At 36.0% G+C, this 24,835-nt stretch overlaps 1 protein-coding gene across 25 annotated transcripts in view; it reads left to right on the top strand.

Moving 5' to 3' along the window:
- The window catches only part of PAN3 (Poly(A) specific ribonuclease subunit PAN3), a 159,378-nt gene extending 153,115 nt beyond the window's left edge, over nt 1-6,263 (top strand). For 23 of the 25 annotated variants that reach the window (XM_073985697.1, XM_073985685.1, XM_073985687.1 and 20 more), the window contains 4 exons: nt 1,464-1,655; nt 1,728-1,890; nt 5,636-5,752; nt 5,926-6,263. In XM_073985697.1, the coding sequence (XP_073841798.1) occupies nt 1,464-1,655; nt 1,728-1,890; nt 5,636-5,746 (466 nt within the window). In that variant the 3' untranslated portion in view covers nt 5,747-5,752; nt 5,926-6,263. Of the gene's footprint in view, nt 1-1,463; nt 1,656-1,727; nt 1,891-5,635 lie in introns of all 25 variants that reach the window. The other 2 variants (XM_073985688.1, XM_073985696.1) reach the window with 1 other exon arrangement.
- Nucleotides 6,264-24,835: the final 18,572 nt, after the last annotated feature.

Here is a 24,835-nt window from a genome sequence, read left to right as displayed (position 1 = left end):
GTAGATGAGAAATATCAAGAAACAAAAAAAATCGCCGGAGGGATTTTAAAATAAATCGCGATTAAGGTTTACATTTTTAGGGGTTCATAAGGTTTTCACGATTTTGCTTGGAAACCGCGAGTTCTATGTAAATGGGTCTAAAGAAAATGTTGTAGCAGAGAAAATGCTCCACAAGATTGGCCTTTATGATATTTTCGTAGGTTACACCCTTTTTGAGACAATGCACTGACTGTATCGCCTCCTTATAAAACAATGTCATTACTGCAATTTCCCAAATTAAACTTATATATCTTCAAAATGGTACAACCTAGGAAAAGTTAATCATCCAATCTTTAGAGAATTTTTACAGCTTCAAAATTTTTTTAGTCCCATTTCGATATGACTTGCGAGTTTCAAGCAAAATCTTGAAGACTTAAGACAAAAACCTAAAAATTTGAACTGAACCTCTATATCTCAAAAATTGTAAAACCTACGAAAAAACCTAAAGGTCAGTCTTGTAGAGAATTTTCACAGCTACAACATTTTCTTTAGACTCATTTCGACACGACTTGCGGTTTCCAAGCAAAATCGTGAAAACCTAAAAAAAAACCTAAAATTGTGAATTTTGATCGCGATTTATTTAAAAATCCCTCCTGCGATTTTTTCTGTTTTTTTATTTTTCTTATCTATGAACATTGCTGTTTCAGAATCCGCAAAAACATCCCATGTGTAAGCGGTTTCCATAAAAAGTTAGTTAAGGGGCACTGTGCATAATATTGTTTTATAAGGGGACGATACAGTCAGTGCATTGTCCCAATTTGAACTTCCATATCTCAAAAACTGTAAAACCTACGAAAATATCATAAAGGCCAATCTTGTGGAGAATTTTCTCTGCTACAACATTTTCTTTAGACCCATTTACATAGAACTCGCGGTTTCCAAGCAAAATCGTAAAAACCTTAAGAACCCCTAAAACTGTGAACTTAAATCGCGATTTATTTTAAAATCCCACCGGCGATTTTTTTTTGTTTCTTGATATTTCTCATCTACGTTTCTTGATATTTCTCTCAGAATCATCAAAAACTTCCGAGTTGTAAGCACCTTCCATTTAAATTTGTTAAGGCACACCACACCGTGTTATGCATTACTATGTATGAAATAAATGTAAATGTAAAATCGGAAAGCCTAAAATTAAACTAATAATGTGAACTTTGATCGCGATTTATTTAAAAATCCCTCCAGCGATTTTTTTCTTGTTTTTGGATTTTTCTCATCTATGAACATTGCTGTTTCAGAATCCGCAAAAACTTCCCAGGTGTAAGCGAATTTCATTAGATTAAGCCTCTACGTTGTAAGCTGAGTTATCGATACCAAAACTATTACGAATTTTTCAAGAACGACAAAGATTCTTCCAATATAGTAAAAACGTGAATGAATTCTTCCTAACCGTTACTTTATGTTTTTTTTTTTTCAACCATTTTCAGTTATCTATTTACAACGACACAAAGACGTTCGGTCACTGATTTAATGCCAATGATTGGTGCACGTTTTTATACACAATTGGATGCCTTGCAGGCACAATGCGATATGCAAGAGGACGAACTTGCCAAGGAAATGGAAAATGGACGCCTTTACCGAATATTGGTTAAATTAAATTGTATTAACGAGAGACCAGAGTAAGTCAGCGATAGGAAAAATTTGAATTTTGAGAAGTTATTAATCCTACAACTTTTTTTTGTAAATTACAGTTTCAATTTAGATTGCACTTGGTCTGAAATTGGTGATAGATATATGCTGAAATTATTCCGTGATTTTTTGTTTCATTCCGTCACTGAAGATGGTCGACCATGGTTGGATCACGCACATATTGTACAATGTTTGAATAAACTTGATGCTGGCTCATTAGAAAGAGTAAGTGGAAAAATTTATTTATCGTTAAAACTCAATTGGTTATATGATAACTTATTCAAAAACAAGTGAATGCAAATGTTTGAAGAAAAAAGAAATAGTTCAAAGGATCTAAAAAATATTAAAAAACGTAAACACCTTATTTAAATTTCTCATTTTTGTGCAGCGTCTAAAATTGGCATTGCTTGCTAAGTAAACTGTGAAAGTTGCCAAGAGACTAAGGAGGCTCTAGTTAAAGGGAAACTCAACACAGACCGCATATCAAGCTGGAATATCGCATAATATATATCCGCAAGAGATTAATAAGCTATTTCGACAGATGTTGGGAGTGGACAAAACAACTTTACGAAGGCATATACATCAAAAACTTACATTAACTACGATGATAGAATGTAAAAACAATTGGTTTAGCATAGGCTCCTGCCTAAGGCGTGCTGTTGAAAAAGTCCTGTCTGCTGTACAGATGTTATGTGCACTCTTAGGGAATTACGCCGTCCAGAAACTGGTTGAACTAATTCTACTATAATTCGTACAGACAGTCGAGATTCTCTGATGTAATAATTGGTGGATAGATGGATTTCGAACACAACATTTACAATATAATTGTTTGTAGTATCAGCTTACTGCATCCAAAAATTGGGCTTCAAAAATGCCTTCACACGACCCAATCGCATCTTGACTTGGACGTTGGGGCGATCGCACTACCTTGGAGATAACTTGATAACAGTTGTTGTTTTATGGTTACAATGATGGTAGTGGGTTCAACCATGGTATTCCACATTGATACTATGACACTTGGTATCAACGAGACTCCTTTTATATTAATTAAAGATCCATGTATATTGAGTTCAAAATACAGACATTCAAAATCCTTGGATGTCGGGAGTGAAATTTAAACATTTTGACTTAATCACAAGAGATCCTAACGTACATATAGAAAACTATATGGAGGGAAAGTATACACGGTGCGTCTTAACTAATTTGGAAATGGAAGGTGCTTACACCTGGGAAGTTTTTGCAAATTCTGAAACTACAATGCTCATGGATGAGAAATATCAAGAAACAAAAAAATCGCAGGAGGGGTTTTCAAATAAATCGCGTTTTAAATTCACATTTTTTAGGGGTTCTTTAGGTTTGCACGATTTTGCTTGGAAACCGCTAGTCCTATGTAAATGGGCCTAAAGAAAATGTTGTAGCTGTGAAAATTCTCCACAAGATTAGCTTCTATGATATTTTCGTAGGTTTTACCGTTTTTGAGATATAGAAGTTCAAATCGAGACAATGCACTCCTTATAAAACAATGTCATTACTGCAATTTCCCAAATTAAACTTATATATCTTGAAAATGGTACAACCTAGGAAAAAATAAATCATCCAATCTTGTAGAGAATTTTCACAGCTTCAACGTTTTCTTTAGTCCCATTTTGATATGACTTGCGGTTTCCAAGCAAAATCTTGAAGACTTAAGACAAAAACCTAAAAATTTGAACTGAACCTCTATATCTCAACAAGTAAAAAAGTGTCAGTCGGCTTTGCCGACAGATATATACCCTCAGCCAATGTAAAGCGAAACTTTTACCTCCGGACAGATCGAATATATTTAAGGTCTCTTCAGAATTTTGTGGCCCTTTTTGGACATTTGAACTTGTCGACAAAAATTTTGAACTTTTGTAGGGCAGGAACCTAGAGAGGACCGATATGGGACATTTTAGATGTTAAACTAAATGTTGATAACATATTAGGAGATCCATAGTTTGGACCAAATTGGTTGCCCCATTGAGCATTTTAGTGACATTTTTTAAATATTGGGGAGAAGTACCGAAAGTTGTGGACCGGTATTTCCCATGAAACTAAGTTTGGATGTAATATGACGATGACCAAATGTTGGACCAAATCGGTTGAACAGTTCGAGAGCTATCGTGTTCTTCGACCGCCACATATGATGACATAGGGGTTTTTACAACTTTCAGGCTGTTTTCCCAAGAAATATGGACTTGCCCCTGAAAAAACTTTTACCGTCGTAATGGAGGTAGCGAATGCAAATCGCTTCAACAAAAATCAAAGTGATTAGAGAGCAGGACTTAAAGTGAACTTATCCGAAATTTTGTGTGAGAGGTACCAGAAGGAGTAGACAAATATAATCCATATTCGAACCTCATATATATTTGTAAAGTATGGACCAAATCGGCCACCACCACCAAGAGTTATCATGCGCACAAATTTTCCGAACATTTTTGAACTCTGGGGGGAGGTACCTGATGGAGTGGACTGATATGGCTTATCTTCGAACTTATACTAAGTTTGAACAAAATATTACGGAGGCCAAATTTTGGACCGAATTGGCAGATCCGTTCAAGGGTTATCTTGCGCTCCAACCACTACACAAGGTGTCATTGGGATTTTTTGCATCTTTCAGGCTATTTTCTCAGAAAGCATGGACTTGCCCCTGATGAAATTTGTACTGTGGTATAGAGGACAGTGAATAGAAGTTGCTACAACAAAAACCAAAGCGATTCGAGAGCAGGTCCTAAACTGAACTTTTCCGAAATTTTGAGTGGGAGGTACCCGAAGAAGTCTATTAGAAATTTCACGATGTGCAAAGTAGGGACCAATTCGGTTACTCCCTTCAAGAGTTATCGTACTCACAAATGTTCCGAACATTTCCGAAGTTTTGTGGGGGAGGTACCGGAAGGAGTGGAGCGATATAACCCATCTCTGAACTTAAACTAAATTTGGACAAAATATTACGAAAGCCAAATTTTGCACCAAATCGGTTGACCGTTCGAGAGTTATCGTGTGCTCCAGCCGGCCAGGCAGACAGACGGACGGACATGGCTAAATCAACTCCAAATTGTCTGAAACACATTTCGTCCAAACATACTTGGGGTCTAAAACCATTATTTCGATGAGGCACATTTTGCCCGTATGAAAGTGTATATACTTGGCCGGGGCGATTTGTATGGAAGAAAAAAAGTGATAGTGGGCGCCTGGAGTTTCTGATCCTTGGGATTGTACAGAGCAAAAAAGTCCACTAGACCATATGTCTACGGTGAAAATCGAGCCCCCGTATTTTGACTTGACATTTTTTTCAAGGATATTTTGGCCAAACCATCTCAGAAACTTGACCTATCCCTAGGGATGACCAAGGGCTTTGAGTCAAATTTTGTAGCACAGTGTAATTTATCGATATTTTCCGAAAAATGTGCACTTTCTCGGGGCCATAACTGCGTGAAGGAGCGTTCCAATGCTTTTGCGATGTACTAGAGAGTTCTTAATTATTGTCTTGGCTACAATTTTTGTCTTTGTGTTGGATCGAAAATCTCAGTGGTTTGGCTGTTACATACATGCCAAAATATCTAAAAAACCTTGAAAAGAAACTTCAAGTCAAAATCCGGGGGCTCGATTTTCACCGTAGACATATGGTCTAGTGGACTTTTTTGCTCAGTACAATCCCAATAATCAGAAAATCCAGGCGCCCGTGGTGGTGTTCAAATCGCCCCACCCTAGTATATACCCTCGTTAGCATAAATGCTGAGGGTATAATAATGATACAAATTCATATCTCATTTCATGTCACCTATAATAAAAGGTATCAACAGTCGTGTTCTTTGCGCTCATGCCTTTCAATTACACTTTCTGGGGGAATGGGAATACGCTCTGGCCCATTAATATTTGTTCCATTCAACCGAAAGAAAATATGTTGAGCTATTTTTACATATTATTAAATCCTTTTTCTTAACTTTTTCAGGTTCAACTCATGTCCCGTGATGAACAATCAGTTCTAATTGTTACTTATGCTGAGCTCAAAAATTGTTTAGACAAGGCATTTTCTGAATTGCTGGCTAGCGCTGCCTCATAATGATAGGTAAACATACTATAAACACTTCCAATATTTTTTTATATCGAATATTTCGATATATTTATCTAAACATACATACATATCTATTTATTTTGTATATTATAAGTCGTTTATTTTATATAATAATCTTATTTTTGTGACCTTTTTCTCTTTTCTACTTTGTAAAAAAAACAAACCAGACTATCACCATGTCATTGGCACTACCCCCTTTATCCCTTTTTAAAACAAAAACAAACACACACAAACAAGAAAAAAGAAACTTCATCATTTGCATTATCAACTTTACAAAAATAAGAGAAAAAACCCTTCCCCAACGAAAAATGTTACCATTACAAAAACAACAACTACAAAACCTATAATTAATTGTTAAGCTTAAACGTTTTTTATTTTACATTTTAATTTTTTGAAATGAATCATAAAAAATATAAATAACAAAAAAACAACAACTCATTCAAAAAGGCATAATTAGTTAAATAAAGAAAAATAAACACACAAAGAAATAAACATTACGAAAAAACGAAACGAAATTATGTAAAAAAAGTAAACTTGGAAAAATAAAAACAAAACAAAAAAAAAATGGAAATCTCTTTAAACCAGAAAAAAATTGAAAAATAAATCTTTGAAAACAAAAAAACATTGTTATAAAAATTGTAAAAGAAAAATAAACAAAAAACTATATTTTTACATAAAAAAACAAACAAGTGAAAAATGAGAACAACAAACTAAACGAAACCGAACCTTTTTGAAAAGCTGAGAAAAGTTTTAATAAACCGAAACATTTTTCCACAAACGACCGTTTTATTATACATGTGAGGGGTCTATTTACATATAAATATACAAGAAATCCTGTCCCTTCTTCTTCTCCTTCTCCTCTTTTTTTCCTCCACCCATCCACACACCGACAAGTGCAGAAAGGAAACTGACTGGAATCCAGGCAGCAAGCAGCAACAGCAGCAGTTTAATAAATAAAGAACATTTTAACGAACAAAAAATTTTAAATAACATTTGTTGGCCCGCAATTTTTTGGTATTTATTTTTATACAAAAAAAAGAACATGGAACCAAACAACTGTAAATTGAAATAACAAAGAACAACAAGAACAAGATAATGACGACAAATTTATACATACCAAAAAAAAAAGAAGTTAACAAAATAACACAGTCTAATTGAATTGCTAAAAAAAACTTTCGTATTGTCAGTTGCTTTGTATTCGTGCATGAAACTAGGGGTTCTTAAATCGATTTCCCAACTACTACAATTTCATAAAATTACTCTAGTATGGAACTCGATTTAATAACCCCTATTTTCATGCACGAATACAAAGCAACGGACAATACGGAAGTCGGCCTATATTTATTGTCCATTGTTCATGCAAATTTGGAAATGGGGGGGGGGGTCCATCATGACCTAGCAGTCCGCAACCATATCACCTAACGACAAAGCCTTCATTTCTCTGAGAGAGTTATTCATTGAAGATCCTTGGTGTCGTGATTTCTGAAATTCGATGTTAAAAATCCTAAGATGTAGGGTACGAAATTTGCGAAGATCCATTGAAATCTGAAATATTCAGAGGGAAAATATACTTTCCATTATTTAGTTTTATCTATATCTCATCTGTGCAGGATTTAATGGACTTCTTTTAGATAGAAAACGTTTTCGGGTTCATTTTTAAAAAGACATTTCACAATTTGTTTATAGAAAGAATAAGTTTTACAAAGAATGCTTTTAAAGGTCTTTTAATGCAAAATGCGAATACCATCAGTCCTCGAGAACAACGATTTTTGTCATTGAATTGGTATATTTTGAAAAGCTCATGTTGTTTGTTGTTGGGTTTTAGCAATGATTTCGCACGGAAATTAAAAACAAATAAATTCATATAGAACTTCTCGGTTTCACTCACGGTAGACAAATATTTTCTTTGGCACTATGCGCCCACAATTTGGCGTAAAAACAACAAATAATAATAGACAAAAGTTTCCAATTGTTATTTAAGGAGATTTTTATGCACTCCACAGATTTTTTGGAATTTGTTTCCATTGCGACTGTTTTTTTTTTACTTATCTTTCCTTTACCGACCCAACTCAGAAAATTACGACAAAATTACCACAGATAGTGCTTTTTATTCCGATTCCAACCATGTATTGTTTTTATTGCGGAAATGTATACTTCCCGAGATATATGCCTCCAAAGTTCCACAACGGTCCTAGTAGAGAATATTGGCAAACCACCGCAGAAATTTATTAAGAAATTACCACAGATAGTACTTTTTACACCGAATCCAACGATGTATTGCTTTTGTTGCGGAAATGATACTTCCCAAGATATGGGCCTCCAAACTTCCACAAAGGCCCTAGTCTAAAATTTTGGCAAACCGCCGCAGAAAATTATTAAAAAATTACCACAAATATTGATGTTTATACTGATTTCAACGATGTATTATTTTGTTGAAGTGTATGTATAATTCCCCAGATATAGGCCTCCAAAAATATTAAATTTAAAAGAAAAATTTGTTCCCGTTCCCGAGATTTGCACCTGTCCATAGGAGAAAGTCCTAAATCCCGGCAGAAGGCCGGCTATTTAAAGAAAAATATTTAATTTAAAAGAAAATTTGGTTCCCATTCCCGAGATTTGCACCTGTCCATAGGAGAAATCTTAAATTCCGCCCGAAGGCCGGCTATTTAGAGAAAAATATCTAATTTGCCAAAATTTTAGACTAGGGCCATTGTGGAACTTTGGGAAGTATACATTTCCGCAACAAAAGCAATACATGGTTGGAATCGGGATAAAAAGCACTGCCTGTGGTAATTTTTTCATAATTTTCGGCGGTGGATCGGTAAAGGAAAGGAGTTCTTTTTTTCTAGTATTTTACTACAACATTGTCTAAGACAGAAAAACTAATCTCAAACCCATTTAGCCCAATGACGTTTTTGCCATTTAATTCTTTGACATCGCGTATCGTAGGTTTCTAAGATATAGACATTAGAGAACCCCTTCTTATTGCATCAATATTGTGGAAAAATGGCAAAAATCCATATTGAAACAATCTCAATGAATTGTATGTAGCCATGTCCATTAGTCTGACCGGCTAAGAGATGTGCATGAAAGCTCATGAAGGCAGTTGCCCAGATACACTTGTTTCGGACTCCACGTATATTTAAACCAAATCCGCCTCACATTAATTTCAAGAATTTCCGTCTAGCTGGCTTACAGTTGCTCATGAAGGAAGTAGCCATTTGATATGTCCCAGAAATATTTGTTTTGGACCCCACGTATTATTTTCTAACTCTTTTTTCAACAGAATTTCAATGGCAATTTATCCATGCCGGTTTATCTGGCAGTAAACGTTTCAGATTAATAGAAGTCAATTCAGAGCCCACATTTCAAAAGGATTTCAACAGATCGTTTTGGACATGTTTACTTGGTTTATTGCTCCACTCGAAAGCTGTTTGATATTGTATGAAATATGACCCAAAAAATTAATTTGAACCCCAATATCATTGGACCAAACTTGTTTAAAAATAATTTCAATGGATTTGATTTAGGCATGCCCGTTTGTGTGCCAATTCAGACATTATTCAAAGTGGATTTTTTTCACACGATAAATGTCAAGGAAGTACATAATTTAACAGACATAATACCCAACAGTCGTAACGACCATAAAGAATTTTGGGCGTTAAGTGCACTCAGTGCTCTTGAAGCAACTCTAAAAGGGAGGAACTTACACCTGGAAAGTTTTTGAGGATTCTGAAACTACAATGTTCATAGACGAGAAAAATCAAAAAAATCGCCGGAGCGCTTTTTAAATAAATCGCGATTCAAGTTGACATTCTTCGGAGTTTTTTAGGTTTTCACGATTTTGTTTGGAAACCGCAAGTCATATGGAAATAGTACTAGAGAAAATGTTGTAGCCGTGAAAATTCTCTATAAGATTGTCTTTTATAATATTGTCGTAGGTCTTACCATTTTTGAGATATATAAGTTCAAATTGGGACAGTGCATTGACTGTAGTATCGCCTCCTTATAAAACAGTGTTATGACTGTAATTTCCTAACTTTATCTTATATATCTCAAAGATGGTACAACTTAGGAACAAATTACGAAAGCCAATATTATAGAGAATTTTCACAGCTATAAGATTTTCTCTAATCCCAATGCGATAAGACTTGCCGTTTTCAAGCACAAATGCGAAAACCTAGCAAAAAAACCTAAAAATGTGATCTGAACTTCTGTATCTCAAAAATGGTTAACCTATGAACAAATCATAAAGGTCAATCCTCAATCGCGAAAACCTAAAATAAACTTAAAAATGTGAACTTTGGCCGCGATTTATTTAAAAATCCCTCCAGCAATTTTTTCTTGTTTTTGGATTTTTTCTCATCTATGAAGATTGCTGTTTCAGAATCCGCAAAAACTTCCAAGGTGTAAGCGGATTTCATTTAAAGTTTGTTAAGACGCACCGACCGTACCTGACATTGTTTTATAAGTAGGCGATACAGTCAGTGCATTGTCCCATTTTGAACCTCTATATCTCAAAAATGGTAAAACGTACGACAATATCCTAAAAGTCAATCTTGTAGAGAATTTTCAAGGCTACAACATTTTCTGTAGTACTATTTCGATAAGACTTGCGGTTTGCAAGCAAAATCGAGAAAACCTAAAAAAAACTCCGAGAAATGTTAACTTGAATCGCGATTTGTTGAAAAAGCGCTCCGGCATTTTTTTTTTTTTTGTTTTTTTGATTTTTTTAATCTATGAAAATTGTAGTTTTAGAATCCGCAAAAAGTTCTCAGGTGTAAGCTCCTTCCATTTAAAGTTGGCTCAAGAGCACCGTGTGCAGTATATGTTTATATCATAAAGCCCAATGCCACTTTGGCCGTATAACCAGGGTTTTGGAGTCTGAGTCTAGCAAATTTTACTGGCCTGGGATCGGAGTCGAAGGAAAACCTGGTTATAACCTTCCCAACGACGGTCAGAAGACCCAAATTAAATAGGACACAACTCCAAATTTGTTGGTTTTTAAAGTAATGGGTCGATCTTGCATTGCCACTAAACTTGAGTTGCGTTGTCAGATGTCTGCGCGACTGAGATGAAATGTTGTACCATTAATGTCAACTCAACTGGGTGGTCGATAAACATGTTATCGATCAGTATTTTTTCAAACTTGTGACTTCTATTCGCCAAAAAAAAAAAAAAAAAAAAAAAAAAACTATTTTAAAAATAATTTGCGCTTTAGATAACTCTTTTGTGAATTCTGGACTATATTTTAATATTTTGGCTGAGTTTTGGAGCAAATTTGGAAATCAACCCAAGATTGGAATATAACCTGGCCATTGAATCTTCGGATCGTCAAGTTTTATTTGCTGTCCCAACCTACTGGGTTTGTCACCAAATTCATTGGCAAAACGCGATAAATTCACTTCTTGTGATGGACCACCACCAGTGGCGTTGAAGTTTCTTTTATTTTGAGCCATTTTCTTTTTCAACTTTGCTTTAAAGCAGACATGACCAAAAAGAGAACGGAGAAAATATGAATGTATTCAAAATATTAGCAACTTAAAACAGTGTGTTAGTAAGTTTGCATTCACCCAAGCTGTAAAACAATAACAAATCAAAACATTTGTTCTCTTTTGTACTCTCTTTCTGTGCATTCGGGTCGTGACCATGTTTGATTTAAAGTGAATCCAGACCCTCTGCCACTCTTCAGGTGTTCGTGTGGAGGTCCATGGTTGTTTAAACTGTCCGAAATGGACCTCCACGCTTCATCCGCTGTGGCTTTGGTTTCACCAAAAACCCGAACTCCTCGGGCTAAGTTTGGATTTTCACTCAGTTTATCAATTAATATTTCGAACTGCTGCTTTGTCGTTATTTTCACCATATCGATACACAAAATTAATTAATGATGCAAAGAATCAGTAATTGTTAACAAAATGTTTATTTTTCCTTCTATTTTACTTCTTGTTTCTTCGAAAATGGTCACTGCAACTGAAAATTGGTGGTTGCTGAAAAACAGCCGCTTCGTCAACTGAGATTCGCAACTTCAGTTGAGTGTTGCCATACGTGGATCAATTTTGACAACTGGCAACGCCACTCAACGATAATTGTTATCGATGATCGACCCCTTAGTCCCGGTCCACACTAGAGTGATTTCATTGAAAAAATTGCATGAAATTATGCGTCTCTAGATCGACTTCCATAGTAGAGTAAAATCATAAAATTACTGTAGTGGGGAATTCGATTTAAGGACGCCTAATTTCATGAAATTTTTTAATGAAATTCACGCTAGTGTGGACCGGGACTAAGTTTTCATGGCGTTGTTGGTATTCGCCGGCGATTTAAGGCTGTCGCGCATGGACTGAAGCCCATTTCAAATTCAAATTTCATATCAGCTTCAGTCGGGACTTACGAATTCCCCCTTGTAGAGACTTAAGGCCCGCTATACGTTCAACATCGTCCTTATCTTAATACCATTTTTATTAAAAACAAAACTGGCTCAACGCCTAAGAACTAAATTTTCCCTTATGTCCGACTTTTTTTTATATTGCATATATGCTATGGTAGATCAGCGGATTTGAAAATATTTACTGATTACGTCGTATTAATTTTGGGCGTTAAGTGCTGTTTAAGTTAAGTTTATATCATAAAGCCCAATGTCACTTTTTGGGCGTTATAACCTTCCCAACGAAGGTCAGAAAGCCAATTTAAATAGGACACAACTCCCATTTTTTGGTGTTATAGTAAGTCTTTATGGCGTTGTCGATCTTCGCCTGGGATTTAAAGCTTCCACCCATGGACTAAAGCCCATTTCAAATACAATATATGAGAGTACCCAAGCATCAGTCAGGACTTCCCCCCTTGAAAAGCGGACTCAACGCCTAAAAACTATATTGGGCGATCTGGACCTTATGCCGTTCGGCGAGTTTTTTATATTGAATGTATGTTATGAGATCAGCGTATTTGAAAATATTGACTGATTACGGATTACTGTCTCGGATTCCTCCCTAAAGTTAGAAGGTCTATTGTTGGATTTTTTCCTTGACTAAACTATCTAATTGGCCATTTGATTAATGTTCAAAATTCTCCTTACCTTAGTACCATTTTTATTAAAAGCGGACTCAACGCCTAAAAACTAAATTGGGCGGTCTGGACGTTATGCCCGTTGGTCGAGTTTTTTATATTGCATGTATGTTATGAGATCAGCGGGTTTGAAAATATTTACGTATTACTGTCTCGGATTCTTCCCTAAAGTTAAAAGGTATATTGTTGGATTTTTTACTTGACTATCTAATTGGCCATCTGATTAATGTATTGCATGCAATACAGTTGCCCTCCCATAATATAAGTTTTCTTTTATTATCAGGCATGTCACAGATTCCGATCGGAATGGTTTCAATTCCGTAATTTCATTTCGATCGTTTTTGCTTTAGCTTCTTCAGATTCCGATCGATTTTGTGAAATCGGAAAACTTAGTTATTTAGTTTAAATATGAAATTAAATGTAAATTTGTTAATAAAACAACATTTTTATTATTTCTAAGTGTTTTAATGTGGCTAATTTAAAAAAATTAAAATACAATTCCGTTTGCAAAATCAAAAGTGGTTTCATTCCGAAAAATTCTTCGTTTTTCGTTTTCTGAAGAAGCTAAATACGGAATCAATTCCACTTTCGATCGGAATTGATTTCTGTGACATGCCTGTATATTTTGGATTTACCGAACAGATTTATGTCTTTCCGGTTAACTTAAAGCTAAAAGGGATGATTGAGGAGGAGCTTCTTGGCATTAACTTTCAATGTAAAAATTCTATTTGTAATGCCTACGAATTGGTTTATTTTGGGTTCTCAAATCAATCAGATAGAAAAAGTACACATATAACAAAGGCCCTTAGACTGTGTTATTTTGTTAATATCTAAAAAAAGCAAGAGTTAAACAAGAACGAACCCACTATTTTGACATAATGACGTACACAAATACATATTTTTACAAAATAAGCAAAACTAAATTAAAGACAACAAACAAAAACTCATGGAATTTATTTCTGCGATCATGAAATCCTAATTTAGGCAACCTAAATATATATTGCATAATCTTATTCTTACTTTTTTTAATAACTAAATACACAAATTATGTTACATATTTAATTTTACTTTATAAAGCAAAAAAAGGCTCGTGTCTCAAGCAAAAAGTGGTATGTTTTTATATTTCATTTATACATTTTGTTAAATATTTTTTTTCTCCATAACTTGTCAATAATGATGATGATCTTAAAAATAAATTCCTTGTTGGTTTTTTTATTAATTCTTTTTTTGTTATTTCTTTTTAAACGAAAATAACAACCACAATGCCACCACCACCTACAAACAACATGTAAATCCACAAAATGATAACTAAACAAAGAAATGTGTATAACAACAAAGAATCAAGAAATCTTGTCAAAATTCTATATTATTTGGTATAAAAAAACATTTTGTGTATATGAAAATAATGTAACAAAAAAGAAATTATAATAATAATGATAAATACATTTAATATCTTGTTATGCTACTGTTGCTTTTACTTATTTTGTTACAGCCCCTCCCCCTTTATTTACTTCTTTCTCCCCTCTCTTAATGTTTTGGATTTTTGTTAGTATCTCTTCACACAATTTGCAAAACGTATCCTCTTGGTCCAATTCTCTTTTTTCCTATTTTTTTATTTTCTAATTTGATTTACTATTATATTTATAAAGATATGTTCTACGATTAGGTTTTTTTTCTCATCCATATATTTTTTTGTATTTAGGAATTATAAATTATTATTATTAATGATTGTACTTGAAAGTAAGACTTATATTTAATTATAAACAACAACAAAAATAAATATTTCAAAAATAAAAAATGAGAAAAATTGTCAAAAAAATCACAAAAAAATAATAAAATGTTTGAAAAAAAATCAACTTTGTTTTATTTTGAAGAAGGAGGGAATAGGCAATTGTATAGAATACATACAAATACAGCCTATATTTAGGGAAGGTATGTAGCCAGTCCACCAGATCAACACCGTCACCAAGTGCGAAACAAGTCGTGTATTTAAAGAGAGTTGTATTTAACGTTTTCGTAAAGGCGCTGATTTAAACAAACATAAGTCGCCCAAAACTCACCTCCACGAAAAAATTAGCTACCATATGTGACAAAAAAGGAGAATGTGAAGAAACTTTTTGTGAGTAATCTCACCGAAGAAAACAGGGAGTTGAGCAAAAAAAAATAATCATGGACATTTGTTATTAAAAAGGCGACAGTGATAAATATTTTATGTTTATGACGACAATTACTTATTAGTTTTTGTCACTTCAGATGGAATTAACATCAATTTCGAATCATTTTGGCAGCTATGAGAGCTCATGCGAACATTGTCCGTGGGATGTGCAATTGCCGCAAAGAAAACCTCAGCTGTTTTTAGCGTAATTTTAAGGATATTCAACGTTTTGTTTTATAAAACAAATACTGAAATTAGCAAATGCTTTTTTCAGATTTTATAGTTTTTTGTTTCTGTATTTTATAGGGGTTTAACCATTTTTAATATATAAGAACCCAGCAAAATTTGACGGAAGGGGTTCTTTGCGATGACGTGATTTCATGTCATCTTTTGCATTGGTTCAAAGGAAGTCGTGGAAGATCCGATCTTTTCATTAGGATTTGAACCAATGCAAAGGAAGTCGTGAAAGATCCGATCTTTTCATCAGCATTTGTACCCATTCCATCGATCCAATAGAGATGATGTTTGTGTTTTTATTTACAAACCTGTTTATTTTCATTTTAGTATGTTCCAGTACTGCAAAAATCTACTAATTTTTACTATTTTTTCCGATAACATAAATGAAAAATTGTTATCATAGTAAAAATAAGTAGATTCTTGCAGTTTCTGGAACAGACCAAAGTTGTTAGAACTGTCGTCGTGATGTTGTCTTACATTTCCTGCATATCAAACAACTAAAACTTCTAAACAATTGGTATTATATGAGGTCCCAACCATCGAGCTAAAAATAGAATCGGACTGCACACATTGCTATTTTAAAAGTTCCCTTGTCTGTTCTAAATCTGACATAGAATGAAATCAATCAAATCTCGCTTCTTGGAATTTGAAAAAAAAGTCCGAAACGAAAAGGAACAAGAATCTGAAAATAAAGAAGAAACTACTTTTGGAAAGAAACAATTAAAAATAAATTAATTAATCATAAAAGGTATTTTCCATAAAAAGTCTCTCCTCCCCGTTCGTTACATTTTGTTCTTAGAGATCCCTAAAGCAAGCCGGGTTGTAGACCCCTACATATTTGCGTCACTAAACAAAAGAGTATAAATTACCAAAATGTTGTTATAAAATAACAAAATTATAAAATAAAAGTAATTTAAGAAATAAAAATACTAAAGGAGTGCATTTGGAGTCCATGTCGAAATCTGAACTGGTGATGGGAATATAATTGAAAAAACCTTTTGTAAGATGAAAGAATATCAGTTGCGGAGAATGGAGGAAGTAATCTTTTGCGTTGCAGCGGTGGTGATTACATTGCAATTTTGGATGTAAACTTTTGAAAAACTAAACTGATAAATTAATTGTAGTTATTTCATGAATTCGTTTGAATTAATAAAGAGTTTTGTTTTTCATGAAAACCATATTTCAATACAGTATTTCCATTTTCCAAACAATACATGAAAATTTCATGCCAAGGGGTTGGTGAAAATGACATGCCAAAGCATTTTTTAAAATGACATGTCAAAGCATGGGTGAAAATGACGTGTCAAAGCATTGGTGAAAATGACATGTCAAATCATTGGTGGAAATGACATGCCAAAGCATTGGTGGAAATGACATGTCAACGCATTGGTTAAATGACATGCTTAGGATCCAGAAAAGAACGTCGGGGGTTATCATGAACGACAATTCCCCGTGAATTTTTTCACATTCTCCCTTAAGTTGCAACGGCGGAAAGACGAAATTCACGGGGAAATTTCATTCATGATAACCCCCGTCATCTTTTGGGGTCCACGCTCATATAAAATTCATCGATGAAGATGCTAAAAAGATGACATGCTAGATCACTTGCACCCATGATTGAATGTCATCTTTGGCATCGAACATTTTGCTGGGAAGATATAGAACAAGTAAAAAAGTATTTGTCGGAATCGGAAGGAGTTGACGGATATGGCTTTTTAGAGCTATATTTTCTATATTTTCTTCTCTATCACCAAAAGTAGTTCCACTGAGCTTATCATTTTAGAAGACTATTAGTTTTGCGTACAACTTGTTCTGATATTTTTTCTCATCAAATCAAAGCAAACAAGTAAAAAAGTGTCAGTCGGCTTTGCCGACAGATATATACCCTCAGCCAATGTAAAGCGAAACTTGTCCGATCGAATGTATTTAAGGCCTCTTCAGAATTTTATGGCCCTTTTTGGACATTTGAAGTTGCCGCAAAAATGCACTAAGACACAAATGTTGAACTTTTATAGAGCAGGTACCCTTAGGGAGGACCGATAGGGCCATTTTAAAAGTTAAACTAAATTTTGTAAAATATTCCAAATATCCAAAGTTTGGACCAAATTGGTTGCCTCATTCAAGTGATATCATCCTAGCATTTTATTGAAATTTTTTAAATATTGGGGAGAAGTACCGAAAGTTGTGGACCGGTATTGCCCATGAAACTAACTGGATATAATATGACGAAGACCAAATGTTGGACCAAATCGGTTGAACAGTTCGACCGCCACATATGGTGACATAGTTTTCCCAAGAAAACTGTTACCGTCGTAATGGAGGTATCGAATGCAAGTTGCTTCAACAAAAATCAAAGTGATCCGAGAGCAGTTCTTAAAGTGAACTTATCCAAAATTTTGTGTGAGAGGTACCAGAAGGAGTAGACAAATATAGTCCGTATTCGAACCTGATCTATATCTGGTAGATATTTTGGGACGTGCAAAGTATAGATTACATCGGTCCCTCCCTTCAAGAGTTATCGTGCACAAAATTTTTCCGAACATTTTTAAAGTTTTGTGGGGGAGGTATCTGAAGGAGTGGAGCGATATAGCCCATCTTCGAATTTATACTATGTTTTGATAAAATATTACGAAGATCCGCTCGAGAGTTATCTTGCGCTCCAATCACTACACAAGGTGTCATATGGGCTTTTTGCAACTTTCCGGTCATTTTCTCAGGAAGTATGGACCTGCCCCTGATGAAACTTGTACCGTCGTATGGGGGGAAGTGAATACAAGTTGTTGCAACAAAAATCAAAGCGATTCGAGATCAGGTCCTAAACTGAACTTATCCGAAATTTTGTGTGGGAGGTACCCAAAGGAGTGGACCGATTGAGTCCATATTGGAACCTCATCTAAGTCTTGTAGAAATTTCATAATGTGCAAAGTATGGACCAAATCGGTTACTCCCTTCAAGAGTTATCGTACGCACAAATTTTCCGAACATTTTCGAACTTTTGTGGGGGAGGTACCGGAAGGAGTGTACCGATATAATCCATCTTTGAACTTGGACTATGTTTGGACAAAATATTACGAAAGCCAAGTTTTGGACCGAAACGGCAGTTCCGTTCGAGAGTTATCTTGCGCTCCAACCACTACACACGGTGTCATAGGGTTTTTTGTAGCTTTCAGGCTATTTTCTCAGGAAGTATGGACTTGCCCCTAATGAAACTTACAGCGTCGTATAGAGGACAGCCAATACAACCTGTGTAAACAAAAATCAGAGCGATTCGAGACCTGGTCCTAAACTGAACTTTTCCGAAATTTTGTGTGGGAGGTACATGAAGGGGTGGACGGATTGAGTCCATATTGGAACCTCATCTAAGTTTGGTAGAAATTACACGATGTGCAAAGTATGGACCAAATCGGTTATTCCCTACAAGAGTTATCGTGCGCACAAGTTTTGCGACAATTTTTGAACATTTGTGGGGGAGGTACCTGAAGGAGTGGACCTATATGGCCCATCTTCGAACTTAAATCGAATCTGGACAAAATATTTCGATACCCAAAATTTGAACCGAATCGATTGATCCGTTCGAGAGTTATCGTGCGCACCATCCTGCCAGACAGACAGACAGACAGACGGACGGACATTGCTAGATCTACTCAAAATTGTCTGAAACGGATATCGTACAAACATACTTGGGGTCTAAAACCATTATTTCGATGAGGCACATTTTTGGTCGTATCAAAGTGTAAATACCCTCTTTAGCCTAAAGGCTGAGGGTATAAAAACGCTCCGCTACATCGTTATCGGCGATTATTTTCGATCGCTTAACGTAATACAATTTTTAAAATTTGTCGCAGAGACGACTGACAACGCGATACGACTCTTGTCGTAATACGGAATAGACCAATTAGTGCGGATATTTTCACAATGCTCAGATGGAAGGAATGCACTAAATCAGCAATGTTGATATATAACCTACCACCTGTATATATGTAAGTATATCCTTTTCCACTTTACCGGTTTTCGACTTTTTATACCCTCAGCATTTATGCTAACGAGGGTATATAATGGTTTTAGACCCCAAGTATGTTTGGACGAAATCCGTTTCAGACAATTTGGAGTTGATTTAGCAATATCCGTCCGTCTGTCTGTCTGGCTGGAGCGCACGATAACTCTCGAACGGATCAAGCTTTTCGGTCCAAAATTTGGCTTTCGTAAGTTCGAAGATGGGTTATATCGGTTCACTCCTTCCGGTACCTCCCCCACAAAAGTTCGGAAATGCACGGAAAAATTGTGCGCACGACAATTCTTAAAGGTAGTGACCGATTTGGTCTACACTATACACATCCCAATATATCTACCAGATATAGATCAGGTTAGAATATGGACTATATTTTTACACTCTTTCGGGTACCTCCCACACAAAATTTTGCATAAATTCACTTAAAATCCTGCTCTCGAATCACTTTGATTTTTGTTAAAACAACTTGCATTCACTGTCTCAATTAGTAAAAGTTCTTTCAGGGGCAAGCCCATACTTCTTGAGAAAACAGCCCGAAAGTTGTAAAAAAACCCCTATGGCACCATATGTAGTGGTTGGAGAGCTCGAACCGAATACTGCTGGACTAACGCACTTTGGATATTGTAATATTTCTTTGAATATTAGATGAAATTCGAATGTGGTGCATATAAGTCCACTCCTTCCGGTACCTCCCCCACAAAAGTTCGAAAATATTCGCTAAAATGGTACGCGCGATTTCTCATAGACGTAGCAACCGATTTGGTCCAAACTTTGGATCTTTAAATATTGTCGAAACTTAGTTTATGTACAAATTTGGGTCATATCTGTCCAATCCTTGTGGTACCACCCACACAAATGTTCAACAGTTTTGTGTGGTTTGAGGATCCTATGGACCGTTTTACCGAAGGTGTTCCTAGTGGCCCTGTTTACAGCGATATTGTGTTTTTCGTAGGCTAGTGTGATAAAAAAGCCCTATCTATCGATAACCCCGCAAATTTTTGAGCTTTAATTCTACCCATACTTTTGTCGGTTTATACGCCCAAAATTTTGAAAACCCCCTTAAATACATAAGTTTTATTTTGGAAAAAAGTATTTCAATCTCTGTCGGTAAAGCCGACTGATACTTTTCTCTAACAGCATTGAAGGTTTTCCATAGGTCAAGAGCCTCCATTTGGTCGCACGGCATGTTCTGGTTCAGTCCTCGACTGCAGTGTGTGGGTATAGCGTGTAATACTATATCCGTTGTTGTTGTTGTAGCACCATATATTTGATGCTGGGTTGGCAGCCGCTGGCCGAAACACTTTTGGTCCCGGGTCAATCCGGTACAAAGAACCCACTACCGTGGGATTGCTATATCCGTGGTACGTGGTACTGAGTGTTGTTGGTAATTAATGCTAATGTTCGGCAACTGAGAGACAACTTCTTCTCATCAAGGCAAGGAGTATTGCCCCTAGGTTCTTCGCTACTGGTGATAGGAGGGAAATCGCCCTATGCAATTCGCATTCCTACCTTCTGCACCCTGCAAACATTCCAGGCTTCTGGTACAATACCCAGTAAAAATTCGTATCCGTTAGTCATTATGTAACCCATTACAAGGTTAGGTTAGATTGAGAAGAGGGGTGATTCAAGATCACCACATGTCCTTAAAAAGAAAGGGCATGCACTTAAGCCTGAAGAGGCCTGTTGTGCGCTCTAATTTTATGTGTCCTGGAAGTTGTTGTTGTTAGTTTAGGAGTTTCGTCCCATTGACGTAGTCCCTCAAGTTTTTGAACCCGATGTCCTTGATATGGTCGAGTCCTGTAATTATGTCGTTTCCCATTAGTTGAGTTCTCAAGTTTGTGAAAGCCTGGCAGTGGCAGAGATAGTGTTCCAACGTTTCGTTATCCTCGCCACATGCCCTGCATTCACTATTCTCTGCACAGCTTATCCTGTGCAGATGCGCTTGTAGTCCTAGATGCCCTGTGAGGACACCGATCAGTCTACTGATATCCTTTTTACTCATCACTAGGAGGTCACTTGTTTTGTCCTGTTCTGGGTTTCCCCATAGGATTTTTGTAGTTTTTCCCTTTTCGTTGTTATTCCATAGGGATACATGAGCATTCTTTGCCCAAGCGTTTAGTTCTATACGCGCCGCCTTTAAAGGTTTGGCATTGTCTAGACTTACTGTAGGTAGCTCCCTGGCTTGTTTTGCTAAGGAGTTTGCTACTCTAAGACAGTTTTCGATATTGTTGCCTTACTTGTTATAGCTCTAATTGCTGCTTTACTATCCGTAAGGATGTTAACTGTGAGTGGCCTTGTATTTGTTTTAAACCAGTTCAGACATTCTGTGATCGCTCGGATTTCGGCCCGGAGGATCGTGTTATGATCCGGCAGACGAAGGGAGATCCTCGTTTCCGTGTCTACGATATAAAGACCCAGTCCCGTTCTCCCCCCTAACACAGCCCCGTCCGTAAACCCGCTGCTCCCAGCGGGAATCTGTGCAAGGGTTCCATCGATCCACATATCTCTGTCCGGTATTAGAACTTCACACAGAGCTACTTCACTTGATTCTGGTATCCGGTCCGATACTATTTGATTTATAGATTCACCCGTTGTGAACCGTAATATGCATTGGTGGTATGTTTGGCGGTCTCTTTCGATCCACTCGTTCATCGCTTTCAGTCTTATAGCCGCGATGGCTGCTTCATACCTTACCTGTATTTCTATTGGGTGGACAAATAGAATTGTCTCTAAAGCCCTAGTTGGTGTAGTCCTCATCGCACATTCTTTGGACTCTTTGCAATGCTTCCACATTGTACTTTTTGTCCATAGCTGTCCACCATATAACAGATGCGTAAGTAAGAATCCGTGTTATTACGCTTCTGTATAGCCAGTGTATCATTCTAGGATTAAAACCCCATTTTGAGCCTATAGCCCTTCTACAAGTTGACCAACATCTGTGTGCTTTGGCAGCCCTTTCTTGAATATGGTCTTTCCATTTGAGTTTCCTATCTAGAATTACCCCCAGATATTTAACTGTTGGAGATATAGTTAATGTCTTATTCAGGAAAACTGGTTCCTCGACGGAGCCCAATTTCGTTTTCCTAGTGAAAAGACATAACTCTGTTTTTCCGGGTTAACATTAAGACCTCTTGGTCTAGCCCAATTGTAAGCTATATTTAGAGCCTCTTCGGCTCTCCTGCAGAGTAGATTTGGATTCTTTCCTTTAGAAGTATTATAACGTCGTCTGCATAACAGACTGGTTCAAATCCTTCTTTGGTTAAGGACCTTAGTAGACTATTTATGGTAGTGGCCCACAGAAGCGGCGATAAAATCCCCCCTGTGGCGTTCCCTGCCCTACTTTGTCTCTTCTTGTTACGTCATGTAGCGCGCAGCTTATCCATCTGTCCCTTAGCATGTCGTCTATCCAGTTCCTCAGCGTTCTGTCTACACGAAATTCGTCTAAGGAGTGGATCAGCGTTTCCGTGCTGACGTTGTTGAAAGCACGTTCTATGTCGATGCAAACTGCGAGTGTGTACATCTTCATTTCTAAGGTCCTCTCTATGTGGTGTACTACCTCATGTAATGCGGTTTCCACTGATCTACCTTTCACGTATGCATGTTGTTTATATTTCAACATGTCGTTGGGGATTTTGCTCTTGATCATGGTATCGACTGTCCGTTCCATTGTCTTGAGTAAAAAAGATGTTAAACTTATCGGGCGATAAGATTTTGGTACTGCGTAACTTGCCTTATTACAATGTAATATTACAAAGTAATATAACAAAATAAAGCTACTTCCAAATCCTAGGGTTGTGTGTTCAACTCTCATCGTCGACAGGCGAGTTTTTTTTAACAACATAAATTAAACCCATTATTTAGTAATGATTTTTTTTTTGCAACCATTGATATTCCGTGTGGGGCCAACTCTTTGGATGATTTCGCGTTTCGGATGACATTGCTCATCGTAAATTTGAGTGGCCGCGGCCATTTTGACTCGAATGAGTCTTCGACCCGTGGCCGTCACTGCCTTGTAAAAATCGTTGTTGATTCACATAAAAACGATGCTATGACAAATCAATTACACCTATGACTCAACTCAAGATTTGTTATCGAACATTTTACTGGGTTATTTTTCTTCAGCTGCCTCAGTTGCTTGCTGAAAATGAAATGAATCCCAAAACGCTATTTTATTTCAGTTTTTTTACCCTACACCACAGTGTGGTAAACGGTATTTTGTCTTTGTGCATTTGTATGTAACATACAAAAAGGAATGAAATAGACCCATACTTCCTTTTGGGGATATACATATAATCAGTTTCTGAGTCGATTTGTGCATGTCCTTCCGTCCGTGTGTCCATTTATTTATTTATTTTATTTTATTTAAATATATTTATTATAATTATAAATTATAATAAAGAAAAATTACAAAAAGCACTAGCAATAAAAGCTATCTGTCCGTCTGTTCATTTATTTTTGTTCGCAACGTACTGGTCGCATTTTCTGTTCGATTCAGCTGAAAATTGGGGAATATAATTTTTTAGCCATAGAAAGAACACTATTGCTTGTGGTGAAAATCGGTTCAGATTTGGGTATAGCTCCCATATATTTTTTCGGACGATTTAACGTATTTGCTGCTCCTAACACGCTATATACATACGTCCGATTTTGATGAAATTCGGAATATGTGACTGAATTCGACCTAAAAATAAATGTGCCAAATTACATCGAAATCGGTTCAGATTTGGATACAGCTACCATATATATTTTCGGTCAATTTCACGTATTTGCTGCACCAAACACCGTATATCTGACATTTGGAATGTGTGACGGAATTTTGTCTAGTAATAAGTGTACCATATTATATAGAAATCAGTTAAAATTGATATATATCTTCTATATATATTACACATTCACAGTGATGTAGGGTATCATATAGTCGGCCCCGCCCGACTATGATCCTTTCCTTACTGTTTTTATAGTGAATTGAATATTTAAAGTGAACTTGCCCATAACCTTATTTTGTTTTGTTTTCTCACCGTTCTCCATGTTTACCATTCCACTTAGAAAATCATATTGAATGATATGAATCACCACAAAAACACTTTTATGGCCAGAAATATTCTTTGTGTTGCATTCACGTAGGTCAATATCCTTCTGCTCTTATGGAGTAGGATTATTTTTCTGGACATGACGTTATTTAGACTATTACACAGAAAAATGTTTGATTTCATTTCATTGTAATGACGTTACTGCGCAGTTCGTATTTAATGTAGGTGTTAAATTAGGAAATGTTTGTTTGATCATCTACACTACTATACAATTAATGATTTCTAATAAATCAATAAAGAAAACGTTAAAGTCGAGAGCACTTTGGGAAATTTACGAATTCACATGTAAAAATACATGCAATTGGACCCTAATTATTCGTTTTTATGGGGACACATTGTGGTCAGATTGCCAGATGAGGGAGCTTTTCCTTTCTTTTTAAAACTCAAAGAAAGTGTTCACCGTGTGACTACCGATGCAATAACTCGCATAAAAATAGGATATTTATTTGGAATCTCTTACTAAAATGCAAAAGCATATCCATGTGAGTACGTATGTAAGTCTTCAGCAAACTTTTGTTAAACAG

Source organism: Musca autumnalis, unplaced genomic scaffold (assembly GCF_047663935.1).
Source record: "Musca autumnalis isolate F117 unplaced genomic scaffold, ASM4766393v1 scaffold_4, whole genome shotgun sequence".
Lineage (NCBI taxonomy): Eukaryota > Metazoa > Arthropoda > Insecta > Diptera > Muscidae > Musca > Musca autumnalis.
Note: the sequence above shows the minus strand (reverse complement) of the source record. Positions and strands in the feature narration are given on the sequence as shown.